General features: G+C 41.6%; 2 protein-coding genes across 3 annotated transcripts; one reads left to right on the top strand and one right to left on the bottom strand.

The window, feature by feature from the left end:
- The first annotated feature begins 3,715 nt into the window (after positions 1-3,715).
- nme4 (NME/NM23 nucleoside diphosphate kinase 4) lies at positions 3,716-7,327 on the top strand. The gene is made up of 5 exons (XM_058654389.1): positions 3,716-3,898; positions 5,270-5,400; positions 5,485-5,586; positions 6,207-6,319; positions 6,473-7,327. Exons 1-5 carry the CDS (start codon positions 3,760-3,762, stop codon positions 6,591-6,593), a joined length of 606 nt encoding a protein of 201 aa, XP_058510372.1. The 5' UTR covers positions 3,716-3,759; the 3' UTR covers positions 6,594-7,327.
- A 144-nt stretch (positions 7,328-7,471) lies between these two features.
- eps8l1a (eps8 like 1a) lies at positions 7,472-14,235 on the bottom strand. 2 transcript variants are annotated; one of them, XM_058654387.1, is made up of 14 exons: positions 14,130-14,235; positions 13,243-13,357; positions 13,096-13,154; positions 12,505-12,640; positions 11,573-11,661; positions 11,402-11,476; positions 11,176-11,324; positions 10,784-11,089; positions 10,553-10,661; positions 10,075-10,215; positions 9,836-9,977; positions 8,718-8,880; positions 7,986-8,118; positions 7,472-7,561 (listed from the first exon to the last, which is right to left on the bottom strand). In XM_058654387.1, the coding sequence occupies exons 2-14, from the start codon at positions 13,355-13,357 to the stop codon at positions 7,490-7,492; spliced, it is 1,689 nt and encodes a 562-aa protein (XP_058510370.1). In that variant the 5' UTR covers positions 14,130-14,235; the 3' UTR covers positions 7,472-7,489. The 2 variants fall into 2 exon arrangements, with proteins under 2 accessions (XP_058510370.1, XP_058510371.1); XM_058654388.1 differs by lacking the exon at positions 7,986-8,118 and having other exon boundaries at positions 7,479-7,561.
- Between the last annotated feature and the right edge of the window lie 2,818 nt (positions 14,236-17,053).

The following is a 17,053-nucleotide window of genomic DNA, read 5'->3' on the forward strand; positions in this document are numbered from 1 at the left end:
AATTCGTCCAGTGACCCACCAGCTACTGGTCGCACTTGAGGCTCTGAATAATATCGGTATTATGCACAGAGACCTGAAACTCGACAACATAATGCTCGTCAATCACAAGCATGAGCCGTTTCGGATCAAAGTGATTGACTTTGGTTTCGCCCTTCCAATTTGGCAAGGGATGGATCCAGAGATCATCCAGAATCTCTCTGTCAGGGCTCCTGAAGTAAACTTAGGCCTCCCCTTGTCCGAAGCTGTTGATATGTGGTCAGTGGGTTGCATCATGGCACACCTCTACTTTGGCTACAGCCTCTTTCCTTTTAAATGTGTGTATAATTGGATGGAAACGATGCTGTGCCTGCTGGGATGGCCATCGCATGAGATGTTGATTGCCGGTAAATACAGCAATTTTTTTTTCGTTCTTGAAATGACTGAAGGCTGGAGGCTGAAGTCACCCCATGAGTTTTTGGAAGAAGCCAATGTTGAATGTGTTTATACGGGCGTTTCTTGCTTTGATTTGGACTATGAAGTAGAGAACAGTAAAGTGATACAGAATGAGCTTGAGTACAGAGATAGGATGGCATTTTTAGACATCTTAAAATGTTGTCTACATCTGGAGGCGCAACATAGAATTAATCCCAGTAAAGCCCTCACACATCATTTTGTAACAATGGTTCACATGGTGGACGCACTAGAAACAAGCTCATATGGAAACATGGCCCTCAATCTCATGATAGTTTCCCCCCTGGATAATTTGGAGGAATCAGAGTCCCCCAGCACTGAAACGTTTGATGACGAAGATTCAGAGAGTTTCTGGGATTATCTAAACCATTCACACACTAAAATACCCAGCCATGCCAAATCATGTAAATCTCCACATGCCTTCTACAGTGGACTTAAAGACACTGCTGATCTGGCCATCGACGAGTTGGGTACTTGTGACAGAGGTTCAGATGATTGTGGTCCAACTGATGGAGCTGCAGGCTCCATTTCTCCAAACACCGGAGCTGTCACTGCCGTCAGACCTGTCGACGTCAACACTTGCCCTGAAGGAGGCCCTCGAAGGAGCCTCTTTCAAAAGACTAGAAATGTGTTCCGCAGACTGTGGCAGCATGTGGTTGCGGGCAAATAGTATGCGGACAGCGTTAATGTGATAATCGAGATTAGTTAAAGTGCGCTTGTTGTGATGATCGCATGTAGAGTCTTTTGCGCACGAGGTTCACACACAGAGTGTGTCCGAGGTGCACATGCAACTAAAACAATCATGGTAGTCCAAGCAACTTTGAGAAGAAGACTGCGGATCAATCCCTTAGTCAGGAAGTGAAATGAATAAATAAATGAAGATGCAGCTGCTGAGAGACGTGAGAAATAATTCTGTTGCAGCTGTGTGTCACAGAATCACTCAGCCCGTGTCACTGTAGACTGTGTACATACATGTGTACTGCAGTGTGGTTCATTCTTCTGCCCGACCCAAATACACACACACAGCCTGTATGCAACGAAGAAGAAAACTTAACATCTGGAACACCTGCAAAGGGCAACTACTGTTGCATTACCATTTCTGAAGTTTCACATGTTACGTCAGGCTTACACGGTGGTAGTGAGACCTGCTATGATGTGTGGCTTGGAGACGGGAGGCAGAGCTAGAGATGCTGAGATTTTCATTGGGAGTGACCAGGATTAATTGAGATGGTTTGGTCACGAGCAGAGGATGGATAGTGATTATACTGGACAAAGGATGATGAAGATGGAGCTGGTGGGCTGGAGTAAAAGGATGTGTGAAGATGGACACGAGGACAGTTGTGTAACCTCAAGATGGAGGCAAAAGAAGAAGAAATAAATCTAAAAGCCAAGTGGATAAAGTAACTTTCTTTGAGGATACAAAGGTGGATGAACCATCATGGGATGTACCACCAACAGATCCAACAAGTGACTGAAATCAAGAAATCCAACCAATGGCTCAAACAGGCACCCAGTACAAGATCAACAGAGGCTGATGTCTCAATCTCCATCACAACAGGCAGGAACACCAGGTGCAGGCTGTCCAAAGATGCCCCTGAAACACTTCAGCATATAAAAGCAGGAAGTAAGTCTCTACACCATAACCATAACTGGGTTATGGATCTTATACTAAGATCTCATGGGACTTTCACATCCAAGATGACAAACTGGTGATTTGGGTTTAGGCCAGGTCTCCTTCATAAAATGTCTCAAGGGACTTCTGGGTTCAATAAAAGTAAAATATGCAGAAAATGTGCTCTTTTCGCCATTTATTGTCACAACATGTGGCTTCATAATAAACACAAAAGTTAAACACGCAAGAGTAAATGGCAAATCAGGATACATGTTGACACCTTTGAACTGATTGCCCCCAGGATTATTGACCCTGTGTACAATGTTTAAAACAGGGGAGGAGTAGTATGACAGGAAGGAATTATAAAGTACAGTTACTTTATACTAAGCTCCCATTTCCATAGATGAACTAGTTCACTTTCATTTGTTCCTTTTTCTAACTGCAGTCAATGATTAACAGTAAATAAATACTTGTTTAAATTCACTGCACATGTTGCTGATATATCCAAACGTATTGTTTTTGACCCAACAGACATAATGTACATTAAAATGTGTTTGGGTTTTTATTTGAAGTGGTTTAATGGATACATACAGGCATAATTTCATATTGGTTATTAAAATATCCAACATAGTTATTATTGTTTGCAGACACAAAAACATGTACGTAAATCTAAATCTGCATATCATCACTGGTAAGAAAATCATTGTATTACCTCCGCCAAGGATGTTACGTTTTCATCTTTATAGGTTTCTCTGTACGATTGTCCTTCTGTTAGCGTCTTCCTGTCCACAGTTTTTAATGGATCAAATGGAACTTTTCTGTGATAGATAGGTGATGTTAAAACGTTGGTAAGAATCTACTCACTGATGAAAACAATTCTCAAATCTCTTAAAATGGTCAAAAGGGTGGGAAAAAAAATATCTCTGTCAAAACTCATGGGATTTTAATAATATTTCATATCAGTATAAGTAAAGGATTCGACGATAATGTTTATTTGTACATTATATTTCATACACAAGGGCAACTCGGTGTGGTTGATTGAGTATCAGTAGGTTTATCTACAAAATGTTCCCAAAAACTCTTTGTTATTATTATGAATTTATTTATGAGCATCTAGTCTTGTCAAGAGGGGAAGAAAAAGTGGGGAAAAACAACTATTCAGTAAGGGGTGGACCAATGTGAGCATAAGATTATTACCCAATATTCCATTATAATATCGCAGTGAAGATATTCATGATGGTATTTCACAGAAATTCAAAGTGAAAGTGTTTCTCTCTCTCTGTTTAAATCTTGTGTCGCCAAGCAGCATTCCCACACCGCATACAGGAAGTCATTTGATTTGTGTCAAGATAGACTGATGAACTGATGATCTAGTACAGCGGCGACTGCTGCAAACAGGTTGGAGTTAAGCCACTTGTGAAAAGGAACCTGGTTGGAACCAGCAGTTTGACAACATCAATGCTTCTTGTTTTCAGATGATGGAGATTCAGCAAAAACAAAGCATTTCACATCACTTCTGTCCACAAAGACCCAACAGAGGCTACTGGGACCTACTGTCACCAAAAGTTGTGCACTGCAGCTTTAAGTGTGTGTCCGTGTGAGTGACAATCAGGTGGGACGTATGACTCGTGAGTTTTGATTGGGTAGGGTTGACTTTTCTCTCTCGAGTCCTGCGGGATTCACCTCAAAGCGTGACCATGTTGCAGAGGTGCATCTTCAAGAGAATCGCCCAGCCGTTTCTGTCAAGACATGCAGACCTCACCAAAGCGCTGGTGTCTGGGTTTCCTGATGCGCTGCAGGATGGACGAAGAGTTACTGGACACAGGAGCACATCGAGTAAGTGACGACTAATGTAAAAAAATAATAATAATAATAATACCAATACATTCAATTAAGTGTGACTTTGTTTTAGTAACCTATGTTTCACTCTTTCCAAGAATCCTAATTGAAACACCTCACAAATAAAGAGTGCCTCTATACATGACATTACTGACGTAAATAAAACCAACTTTACCTCCGGCACAGAAAGTTTATTTGTTCCAAACTTGATGGGGAAACTTTCGCAAACAACTTTTCCTGCCAAACCTCACGGGGGCATGAACTGCAATGAGATAAGAGCCACGAAACACTATAGTGATGATGGTTGTTGATGTGAGTCAATGTGTCCGTGGATGATGTGCGTTAAGTTACTGCGCTACAGCCTGCGTGCGCAATCGGTGTTCAAGGCTCAGGATCGTCCAAAGTGCCACACTTCCATCCAAGTCATACTACATCCAACGTTGTATCCCATTCCACGGCCATTACTCCTGTCGTGACAGGTCACGCGTGTATTTAAGTGATCAGATGCAGTCACTCGTTAGGCCGTGCGTGACCACGCTGCTGCTGTTACTGCTGCTGCTCTGTGCGCAACCAAACAACCAACCAAACAAACAAACACACACAATCATGATGTGCCTCTCTTACTCTGCCTCGTGTGTATCTGTGACTCCTTAGGACCTTTTCTGACATTAACACAAACCTTAGTAGTCCTCTTGGAGACCAAAACCTGGTCCCAATGAGGCAGAACATCATTTCTTAGGAGCTGATGAAGTTCAGTCTTGTATAAAGTACCTTATTAAGGGAATACTTCAGTAAAAGTACAAGGATCTGACCAGAAAAAGATATTTGGTAGAAGTTGAAAAGTAAAAGGAAAATGGCATTTACTGTGCTTAAGTCAAGCCATTTATGCCATACATGTATGACATACATGTATGTATGTATGTATGTATGTATATATATGTATGTATATATATACGTGGCCTTGAAAAGTCAGGTTCCCAAACAGGGAGTAAGTCAATGGGACCCAGTATCAATTAGAAAGTAAATAAATAAATGTAAAATAAATGTTATTTTTCTATTACAGAGTCTGTATGAGTGTGTGTGTGCACGCACAACACATATACAGGTGGATTCGGGTCAACATTTGTCCTCAGCCCCGTGCCTTTTGAAACGAGTGTGTTACGTAAAAAATCCGCTTCTGTCGTCTCGTGCTGCGATGCAAATATTAAAAAAAATCTATAATCTGTCATATTTACATAACATGTTGAAGTTGATTTACGTGCAATGTCCGTGCTCAAAGTAAAATACATAGAATCAATAAATAATGTAGTGTTGTATCGTGTGGGTTGATGCCTTGTCAACATGTCATGTCATTTTAATCCATACCAGGTTCACCAGACATAAGGGAGCGGACTCTCATAGCTGTGAAGCCAGATGGAGTTCAGCGCCGTCTTGTTGGAAAAGTCATTCAGCGGTTTGAGCAGCGAGGCTTCAAGCTGGTTGGTCTGAAAATGTTGCAGGTAAAGAAGAGAGGCATGATGAAAATGTTAAGTGTAAAATCCATACACGTCAGATTCACACCTGTGCTTCTCTCTGTTGTGAAGGTGTCTGAGGATATCCTGGCTCAGCACTACAGTCATCTGAGGGCAAAGCCCTTCTACCCAGACCTAGTAGATTACATGACCTCAGGACCTGTGGTCATCATGGTGAGGGCTCCTCTTTCTCAGCTATTGCTGTACTCCTTTTTTGTTCTGGTTCTGCCTTCGGTTGACTGCCACAAGTCTTTGTGTGTGTTTTTTTTCATCCAGGCATCTGTTATCTATACCACAGTGATATATTCTCTGCAGGCCCTATCATTTTTTGAGAGCTGCTTTTTAGTTTGTTAAAGCTCAAAAACAATCTGTAAAAACAGACATGAAATGAGCTTCTGCAGTGAGTGAGTGACAGAGACGCTGCTGTGAGGCGGACACACACACACACACATATGCCACTTTTCCACTATATGGTCCCGGCACGACTCGACTCAGCACAGCACTTTTTTTTTTGCTTTTCCATTAGCAATAATACCTGGTACTTTTTTAGTGCCTGCTCTGACGAGGTTCCAAGCGAGTCGTCAGACTGCCGGCCACTGATTGGTCAGAGTGCGGTCACCGGACGAGTCGTGAGCAAGACGTCAACTCCAATCTGCAAATGTCTTTGGACTGTTAGAGGAAACCAGGGGACTGTGGAAAACACACAGGGATAACCAGGATCCCTCTTGTTGCGCTAACAGGGTTAATGTGTGATAAAGACCGTCGACAAGTGTCCATTAACTTTTCTGTTTTAGGTGTGGGAAGGTTTCAATGTAGTCCAGAGCACACGTTCCATGGTGGGTCATACTAACCCAGTTGAGGCTCCGCCAGGCACGGTCAGAGGAGATTTCGGCCTCCATGTCAGCAGGTAACTTGGTGTACTTGCATCGCACGGCATCGGAACTTGCCTTCAAACAATAAGTCTCAGGATTGAACAAGAATCTTGAGACTCCCACTCCCTTGTCTACTACTACTACTACTACTTATAATAATATTAATAATGTGAATTGGTCATTCGTAGGAATGTGGTCCATGCCAGTGATTCAGTGGAGGGGGCTAAAGGAGAGATCCAGCTGTGGTTTCAGCACCAAGAGATTTTGAACTGGGAGTCCTGTGACCAGGCCATCAGCTGTGAGCTGTGAAGACTGAGGTGAAAGCCATGAGAGTCAGTGTGAGCCACTGTTGCCTTTTCTGCTGCTGTGTCCTCTGACAGTTTGACTGCAGTGATCCACATCAATGTCCAGTGCACTTTAGTGTGACTGAAGAAATCTTTTTTTTTCAAAATGTTTCAAATTTCAAGCCACATTGGCAACTATGCATTTATAAATTTAAAAGTCACGTCTTATGGCGTCTGCAGGACAGTGGGACCATCTTTTTTGCAACATTAAGTGGTCTCTTAGATAGGAAAAACAACAACAAATAAAAGTCATAAAAACAGGTAATTATGCTAATTTTAACTATAAGGAGCATGTTATATAACTTTTAATTATTACATGACAAATTGTATCCAATACTTGACTAGGAGTAATATGTGCAATATTTAAATAGAAATGACTTGAATTTTAACCTCAAACGCTATTTGAACCTGATGATTCTGGAATGACCAAATCTGAGAGTTGTCAGCTGTAAATGATGAAATGTGAATAGTTACTCGATTCATTTTAAATACTTGTTGTTTACACTGGAACAGTCGAAGCAGAACTGATTCTGATTTTATGTCACTTAAAAAAAGGTTTCAGTTGAAAAAAATGACTTGAGCCTTTAGTCTAGTGTAAATGATGAAAAGCTCATAGAAAAGTGTGTTTTTTCAAATGTTATGTATGAATGCTGTGACCTATGTCTGCGTCTGATTAAATGAATTGATACAGCAAACTCATATCAATTTTATAGAAACACACAATTTATTTTAATTGAAATTTATACAGCCGCAGCAGTGTATCCCTTATGTTTCCATATTGTACATTCATTCATGAAGTGAAACCACAGTGGAAATCATCCGTTTCACTGGATGTGGAAAGCTCAGTCAAAATGCACCACTCTAGGATTTCAGGCCAATCTTCTGCTTTTGCTTCTCCATCGCCGCCTCTAATTCTGATGCTTTGCGAACATCCTGAGGAGGACATAAGACCCGTCAAGAAAGAGAAATATCCACGACACTCTGCATCTGACAAATGTATTAAAAGTGGAGCTCTTTAAACTTCATTTAACAAATGTTTGTACCATAAAGGTCAAAGTTAAGACACAACATATATATGAAAGTCCAGAAAAAAAACATCTATTTTGAATTTGTAAATACAGAGGTGAATAATCTGTAGTCAATGTAGGTCAAAGATGACGTACGTCAGCCAAGGCTAAGCAAACAAATTGCTCAGGACATGTGAACCTAAATATAACCAATCACACACACACACACACACACTGCATTAACTGCCATTCAGCCCAAACAAAGAGTGTAAATCATGCCTAAAACTAACCTTAACCTAACCATAATTCAAATCTTCGCCCCAAACATAAACTAAACACCCAGGACAAACCTCGAGAAGTGCCTTCTGTACTAATATCTGGCTGTAAACTCTGGCGCCCTCCTCTGGCGACACTATTCCGAGCTCCTCTTTATTCAGGGAGAACAGCTGTGCTCCAGTTAAAATGCCCAGATTGTGAATTGTCCTGACAGAGAAGAAGAGAAAAAAATCTCCTTTAATAAGGATTCACTTCTTAAGTTATTTTTAAAGCACTGCATCTTGCATATTTTATGAACATTACATCAACATAACCCTAACCCTTATACAATATGATAGATACACTTCATTGTCCTCGTGGGGGAATAAGTTTGAGGTCAGTGTCACTGCATACATCACAATGAATAAATAAAGACAGACAAAGACTTGCTGCAAACATTGCACATGACTAATTGTACACATTGCACTGATGTCAGTATTGCACAGATCCTACTATTGCACAGATAGTATTGTACAGAAACTAACAGCATATGGCGTGGACAGATCTTTAATAAGGGCAAATCATCAATAAATATTGATGGAAAATTTGTTTTTTTAGTAATCTATATCATATGGTACTCAATTACTTACGTTTTATACATTTTTAAAAACACATCGGCTGCTTTGTAACATGCTGGATGTGACATTCCTCACTCTAGAAGATCTTGAGAACAAGAGTATGTTGCTGTGAATGAACCAGTTTGTGTTAAACAGACTCTATAGCCTCATGCTATAGTCAGGTTGCAGATGAACCTGGTGGACACTCACGGCTGACTGAAGCCCTTGGTGTTGAGCCAGGCTTCCACCTCTGCAGGTGGTGAGTGGTAGTTGAGAGGTGCAGCAGTGTCAGCCGCGCGGGGAACCACCGGTGGACGGCCTGAGACTTTCCTCCCAGCTATCCTCTGCAGAAGCTCATCATTCATGATCAGGACTGCACACACACACACACACACATATAATCATTAGCATATAATTGCAATTCTTATACAGCTTCATATGCAGTGCTGAGTCAAAACATCCCATTTTTCTTGTGCAGAATTAGTGCTTAATGTACTCCATGACTTGTTTTACACATAACTGGTTCTGCAGTCAAATGATCATTGATATCTTTATTTTCATCATCATCCAAAACTATAATTAACCCTAAGTGCTAACGCGGCACAAATCAGTGCCGCAGGCGCACCCGTGGTAAATTGGTGTGTGAATTAATACACAACTCCTTATATGGACTTCCTGGGGTTGTGTTTGTAGGTCACATCTTCAGGCTTTATAAAATGTGCATAACGCATATTGATTTTTTATTTAAGTAGTGGTACATGGGCAGAAGTCACAAAATAGACTTATTTTTGTTCATTTCAAATAATTTCTTCAGATTACCATATAAAGGTAATCTATAATGGTGCCGAAAAAGAGGATATAAGACACTATATTGCACATTCTTATAGCCTCTGTATTTACGATTTAACATAGTAATGGAAAAAAAGCAGCCTATAAATGCTCTGTGTTCTAAGGGTGACAAACAGCTGCTGATGTCATTTTAACCAAAAGTTTACTATCTGTTTCCTCCCACAGTTTAAAAACATGCAATATGGGGATTCGGTAAAATGGACACTCTAAATTGACCGTAAGTGTGAGGGGGAATAGAGGTTGTTTGTCTCTGTGTGTCCCTGTGATGCACTGACGATCTGTCCAGGGTGTACCCGCCTATCGCCCTATGTCAGCTGAGATTGGCACCAGCACCAAAGTGTTGAGTGAGAGATGTGAGAGAATGATATTTATGTGTTAATTCATCATTGTTTGCTGGATTTACAGAGTTTCTCGCTGACTTTCTGTGTCACAGACTTTAAGAAGTCCAGTGTTTGTGAACTCATTTGATGACGCTTTACCTCTTCCATCGTCTTCTCCCAGTGTTGTAGATGGTAAGACCATGCTCTGAGGGCGCAGTGTCGGGCTTATAGTGGTGGGACTTCCCCCATCCGAGCTTGACGGATGATATGAGAAGTACTTTGACCGAGGGGAAATAGCAGTCTGTTGGGGAACAACAGGGATGGATAAAACATAGTGTGTGCTGAATATGAGGCCCTGGCACAACACGTGTGGAGTTGTGTCTGTACGGTACTTGTACCTTTGACTCCTTGCGTAACACAGAAGTCTCCCTCTCTGCTTGGTTCAGTGCAGACAGAGGTTCCAGGATGTTGGAGGGAACAAATCCTATCTGGTCAAAACGATTCCGACACTTCCACCATCTCTTTGACGATTCGATAACCTGAGAAAACATGCCTTAAAAATCCGTCGGGCTTTGTGACATATTCCAAATATACATGTTTTTGTACAAATGAGCCACAACTAGGGTCGAGTATCAGAATTTTTTCGATACCCTATCAATAATGATGTGGACTTCCTGCATTCCTCGAGACAGCCATTCACGAGCACTGTTAAATCTCAGTCAAAGACCAGTTGCAAGCTTAGTGGCTGCTTGTTGGTGATCAGATTAACTCCTCAGGTATCAAAGGTTTATAAGGAATGACGTGACATTTTCAATATTGTTTGATACAGAGGAAGTTTGATACCCTGTCAATACCCCAGTCACCACCTTTGTTTACCTCCAGTGTTTCTCCTTGCAGCACGGAGAGTTCACTACTGTTTCGAGCCACAAAGTCATAACTGCAGCAGTAAAACCTTTCGCCGTCTGGTGGGAGCCCATTACTGTCTCTGAAATGATGATGATGATGGTGAGTAAAAGAAACACAGCTTGTATTAAACAAAGTGTCAGTAACTATAATGTCTGATAAGAAACAAAGACGTGGCAAATATTTCAGAATCTACAGACTTACGCTTCCTCAGTGCCTTGAGCAGTGCCTTGAGCAGGGCCTTGAGCAGGGCCTTGAGCAGGGAATTGAGCAGGGAATTGAGCAGGGAATTGAGCAGGGCCTTGAACAGGGCCTTGAACAGGGCCTTCAGCATGTTGTCGAGCTTGGTCCTGTAAAGTCTGAGCCTCCCTTCTTTCCCTGAAAGCCTCGTGCTTGTGCTGCATCTTGATTGGATCTTCGAAAAGCTGGCCACCTGAGTCATAGGCCTGAGGCTGCCATCCGTCCAGGAAGACAGGTGAATACGGAGGAACAGTCACGTTAAGATGTGAACTATGAAAAGAGAGAGAAAGAGGGTTTGTTTGTGAGCTCAATATTATTGCATTCAGTCAAACACATCCATATATGAACACACAGACCAGGATGACGTCCAGTTGGATCCTAATGAGGTCCACAGTTCTTTTTCCTTCTCAGTCAGATGCTCCTGGAGCAGTGAAACGGCACCGCTGGTCATAGCAGGACTGACGACTGATGCGCCTAAGGTTGGACCTCCAGTGGTGTTCACCAGCTGTGAAAGAGAGGCTCACACTAGTCTGTGTCGCAGTGAGAGAAAAACACACTAAGTTAAACATGATAGAGACTTACCAGTCTGAGAGGCACAAAGATGTGATGCAGCAGGGCCGGTGCGTCGGGCTGTGAGAGGGACGACTTGAGGCGATCCTGCACGAACCAACAAACAGTTCCAGCCATTTTTATCAAGATTCACTGACACTCTTACAGTTCGAGTTATTCAGAGTTTTATTGGGACTATCTCACCAGCAGGCTGAGGGAATACTTGATCTTCTGGAAGACGTCGACAAAGTTCTCCACTGATGGAGGATTTGCTTTCATGGTCAACAATTCATCTGCAACAAACGATAACACAGTGAAACACTGACATGATATGGTGTAAATAATCAAATGAATAACGTATGAGATTCACGTGTCTTCCTCAGTTTCAGAGAACCCTCATTATTAATGCTTTTCCTGGTAATATACAGTATTTTCCTGGTAATTACAGTATAAACCTTTAAATTTGTGTGATTCTCTTACCTATCACATTATGATAAATGCATGCTTTTGAAAGCTGGCCTGGACGAACAAGTTGGTGTTTAAGAAAGTACAAATAATAAGTAGAAGATAGGATTAACCTGGAAATAATATGAGAAATACTATGATGTTTCTAATATTCCCTCTGCATTCGCTCTTCCACTATAATACACATGTGGCGTCTTGTTCATGTAAGAATGTGCCAGCAAGCACTTTCCTATGAGACAAAGCCAGTGGAAATGACTAATATTAATGAGCTCATTCATTGTTTGTATTCAGACACACCTATACCAGACACAAGCACAGACAAACACAAACTCACCCTCACAGAAAACAAATAGGGCTGGTAATTACACCGCGCTAACGTTTTCCCTCCTAATCCTCAACTCACAGCACATCAGATTATATCATCCACTGAGAAATTGCATTTAATGGGCAACTAGGATGCAAACTAGTCACAATGAAGGTTGTCATGGTTCTTGGTTGCTGTATGCAAGAATTCATTGAATTACCTGAAGTTTTCTTTGGCAATGTGTCTTGTTGATCTACTTCCAGTGTGTCTCTAAACATTAAGCCTCTGTCTAAAGATTCCTGCTTCTTCTCTTGAACAGTCAATTGCTACCGGTAGTTATTGATGGGATGGGTAAAGGTCCACTCACCATTCTGGCCTGCCTTTTTCTTGCTTTTCCTGCTGCTCTTCTTCTTCCGTTGGGTGAGGATACACTGGGCCTCAGCTGCCTGCTGTAGACGCCCCATGAATCGCTCCATGTCGTCAAAGCAGTGATTCAGAATCTCCTAATGGAGACACACACGGTATGTTTGCTGTGTGTCTCACAGAAGGTCTTCACAATGCTATGCAATCTAAATGTAGTAGCCCATTATACTGTGCATTATTTGAGAGTGGCAAAGAAAATCGGAATTTATTCACATTCATATGCTATAGATTGTCTTCTTGTATGTATTTTTTTTATTAGTGTGTTAGCTTTGTAGCACCGCTTAGGTCTTATATATTGATGTTTTATGAACTACAAATGTTGCAAGTTAAGCAATTTCAATTGTATATTCTGTTTTTAGGGTGCCACGGTTACATCTGTCCAGGGACTACAGATGAAAAATGAAACCTAAGGTCATACAGTACATGTTCTCATTGAGTTTCTCCACAAACGTTGATCTGATGTGATGTTAGGATGCAGTCATTCATGTACCCACAACATGTAAAAATGATGACAAAGAAAATAACAAGTGCATACCACTTCTCTCTCTGCGTTCACTTGAGATGTGTGGATTGAATCCCGGTGAGCACCATTCTCTAAGCAAAGGGAAAGCTGTTTTGTTTTTGTTTTTTTAAAAACTCATATATTCACTTCCTGTAAATTGACTTGACAAATATACTGTACCTTTGGCAGAATCTGTGTAGGTGGTCGGGCCAGTGGAGGGAGGCTGACCTCCGGGATTTATCATGACTCGGACACCGGAAGGCTTCCTGGGGACCACTGGAGGTGGTGCCGACATCTGTTGCATGTAGATGCAAACAAGTACATACACATACACCATAGGATATAGTAAAATACATTTATAAACAGAAATGTTTTCCTTTACATCCCGTTCTGTGTTCTTGCTGCTTAATTTCTGTATCTGTTTCTCTGTATTCGTCAGACATTCATGAAATCGCAGTTCTGAGATTGGATAGATTGTTGCAGTTTTGTTCTTTTGGAAACATCCATATACAAATTCATGCGATGAATACTCATCTCGACTTCATCTGAATATTTAAATGAGAAATGACTGAGCGCTTGATAGTGCCACATTCCACTGGCTGATTGTAAGAATGCCGAGTATTCTGTGCGCACACTTGCGCAGGTTCCTCCAAGACAGATACATTTGACAGGAAAAACCACTGTCCTGGTATGCTGATGACACAACCACCAAAACTGGATGGAGAAACTGTGATGATGAATTTAAAAAAAAAAACAACGCACACTTTACTCCCTCCTCTAGTTTCTTCTCTTCCAACATCAACATGGAGCAGAAAATATACTGCATCCAAATCTTATGTAATGCACAGTCAAAGCCCCTCTGTGCAGTCACAAGTCATCCAATGTTCTAATTGTGTCAAGATGAAGCAAGGTCTCCAAAACATCTCGAAATATTACTGACATGAAGCGGCAATCTTTCATATGACTCAGGTGCACCTGCCTTGCTTTCTCTCTCTCACACACACACACACACACACTCACGTGTTACACACAAAGTCAACACATGAAATATAGATACATCACTGTACCTTTTAGTGTGGCGTGAGTGTTTAAGTCCAAAGGATCAGAGACCAGTCCTCGTGCTGCGCAGTCTGTGCACTGAGCTGTGCTGTTTACATGAGTACGTCCCACCTTCTACAGATATGCAGGAACAAGAAAAACAAGTCTGGCTTTCCTTTTGCAGTCGATCCGCATTGCTTTCACTCTCCTCTGACGCTCTCTCTCTCTCATATACACACTCTGTCCCTAACATTCCTCTTCTCCCTGCATCTCTGTGAGTTTCTGCTTCCTGTGACCTGAGAAAGACATTTTCTATCAGCAGCTGCCTGTGGCTTGTGCGGCACCTGCCAGTGCGGTGATCCTCAAGCTCACCACAAGATTTGTTTGAGGTGAAGTGAAGGGGACGAAGCTAAGAATATTAATAATATAATATATAACGAGTTTCCATGTGCCCACGTCGACACGCACGCCTCTAGCTCATCTCCCGTTTATTCACTGCTTGCGGTACTGGTTATTTTCAGTCCTAGTTATCTTCAGTCCTAGTTATTTTCAGTGGCGTCCCTGCACAAAGTTAGAGGGCACTTCCTGTTTGAAATGGCCGACCTGTTGGGTCCTGTTGGGTCAAAGGCGTGTCCGTAAACGTGTTCAGGGAAGTTCCTTTGACTCACATATCAAGTTTTGTACCGATCGGACGTTAGACTTTACTTCCTGTTTCGGGCGTTCCACTCCCGGCGTGCAATCCAAGATGGTGGCCTTCCTGTAGAAGTCACAGGAAAGTCGTCATCAACTTTTTTGACCGTCCCAACTTAATGAACGTGTGTACCAAGTTTCGTTCATGTACGTTAAACCCAACAGCAGATGACCTAACTAACATTGTCGAAGCATGCCGCTTCTCCAGGTGCATCAGCAGATTGCTGTTGCTGCTGCTCGCCGTAGAAAGTACCGGGACACAGTCTACAAGTTACCGAAATGTTGTTTTCCCCTCTGCTCTCCAGTTGAAAATAATGTGAATACCTCCACGAGGGGGCCACACAGTGGTGTAGTGGTTAGCACTCTAGCCTTGCAGCGAGAAGACCCGGGTTCGAGCCCCAGTTGGAAGAAGGGCCTTTCTGCATGGAGTTTGCATGTTCTCCCCGTGTGTGCGTGGGTTCTCTCCGGGTTCTCCGGCTTCCTCCCACAGTCCAAAAACATGCAATGTGGGGATTAGGTGAATTGGACACTCTAAATTGACCGTAGGAGTGAGTGTGAGAGTGATGGTTGTTTGTCTCTATCTGTGTGTGTGGCCCTGCGATGGACTGGCGAACTGTCCAGGATGTACCCCGCCTATCGCCGGATGTAGCTGAGATTGGCACAGCACCCCCCGCGACCCTCTGGTGGAGGGTAAAGCGGTAGATAATGACTGACTGACCTCCACGAGGAGAAACTTATCTTTCCCTCTTGCTTGCCATCATGCCGTGCCCTGACCTGTCCAGTCCTCCAGACGCTAGAATTTTCAATTCTATTAAACTTTATTGATCACTTAAATTTATGAGAACTGTGTGCCGTTGAAAACCTCACCAAAAGGAACGGAGAAACGCAGCGTTTGGTAACGGAAACGGAGTTACTGAATTTAAAAAAACAACGCGTTACATTATTAGTTACTGAATAAAGTAACAACGTTACATAATGGCATTACTAATAACGCGTTACTACCCAACACTGCTCACAAGCCTACAGTCTAGCCATTCTGAAAGCAGACAAGACCTAATAATAGAAATACAACAAACATTATATAGAATTACTGTATATTATACAGACACCAAAATCACCTCACATAAAGATAACCTTCCCATGGTCATACTACAACAGTTATTTTGGACAAAAAATTAATTTAAACAATTTTACTGAATTTTTATTTCAAATAATTTTCCCAATAATCGGTTGCGGTGAGCACTGGCCACGTAGCACGCGGGTGGCGGGGGCACCGGCAAACGCGTCATTTGATTCAGCGGAGGGCAAAATTGGAAAGGGAAAAACAGATTTTTTTACAACAGTAGAAAACTGAGGGAGGGAAGCAAATTTGTAGAGAAAATACTACTGCTATTCTAGCAATACAAAGCCACATGCAAATGGGTGGACTATCCCTTTAAATGTTGTTCGTTGTTTCTAAATTCAGTTATATTCTTAAATTATTTGGTTCAGTGAGTGCTTAAACAGAGGAAAGAAATTATGAAATATTCACATTTAACAAAATATAGAATTTTATAATTCTAGACTTTTTAATGTAGTCATTAAAATACAAACTTTTTTTTTTAAAGGAACAACCTGCTTCCTGCTCACGGAGACCTGGTCAGACCCGCCATATACAAAAGCCTGAGGCTGTCAAAAAAAGGTGGGTGACACCTTTTAGAGATGATTAACTACATCATTGAAAATGGTATGGCTAATTTTCATAATGTATTTAACTGATGGCAATATATTATTATTAATTTAATCACACATGTATGATATAAGTTTTTTTGTGTTTTTAAAGAGTGTGGCTACTGACATTTCTATACTTTAACTTAAAAGGCATTCCTTAATCAACTTTATTCTACATCACTTGTGATTATGTTAATTTCTTTGTTTCACTTGAATAGTTAGAATAGAATTTGTGCTGGCAGCAATGTTTTCACTGAAAGTGAGTCTTTATATCTCAGGCTGGGTGAACCATGTCTGTACCTCATACAAACACATTCTAGAACACCTTACCAAGTTATTTTACACCTGTAATGGTATGAACTTCCTCCTCTGATTTTGTAGACTTGCCCTAATGTTTCTCTCCACTTTAACTCTTGTTGAGCTATGCATTAAATGATTCCTCCAACTTGTCTCCATATCATTTTTTTTCTCCCTGCAGCCTTCCACCACCCACTGCTGCTGTTGCGTCAGCTAAAGGTAGCCGTATCCTGATTCACTGCGTCTTCATGTGTTG

This window comes from Solea solea, chromosome 16 (assembly GCF_958295425.1).
Source record: "Solea solea chromosome 16, fSolSol10.1, whole genome shotgun sequence".
NCBI lineage: Eukaryota > Metazoa > Chordata > Actinopteri > Pleuronectiformes > Soleidae > Solea > Solea solea.

What these genes read in the sequence shown, in the direction of transcription:
- nme4 (XM_058654389.1), top strand. Translation starts at nt 3,760, where the DNA reads ATGTTGCAGAGGTGCATCTTCAAGAGAATCGCCCAGCCGTTTCTGTCA. An exon ending in TTGGTCTGAAAATGTTGCAG is followed by an intron (nt 5,401 to 5,484) that starts GTAAAGAAGAGA and finishes TCTGTTGTGAAG; the next exon opens with GTGTCTGAGGATATCCTGGC. An exon ending in TTCGGCCTCCATGTCAGCAG is followed by an intron (nt 6,320 to 6,472) that starts GTAACTTGGTGT and finishes GGTCATTCGTAG; the next exon opens with GAATGTGGTCCATGCCAGTG.
- eps8l1a (XM_058654387.1), bottom strand. Translation starts at nt 13,357, where the DNA reads ATGTCGGCACCACCTCCAGTGGTCCCCAGGAAGCCTTCCGGTGTCCGA. An exon ending in TGCAAGGAGAAACACTGGAG is followed by an intron (nt 10,216 to 10,552) that starts GTAAACAAAGGT and finishes ATGTTTTCTCAG; the next exon opens with GTTATCGAATCGTCAAAGAG. An exon ending in TGTTACGCAAGGAGTCAAAG is followed by an intron (nt 9,978 to 10,074) that starts GTACAAGTACCG and finishes GTTCCCCAACAG; the next exon opens with ACTGCTATTTCCCCTCGGTC.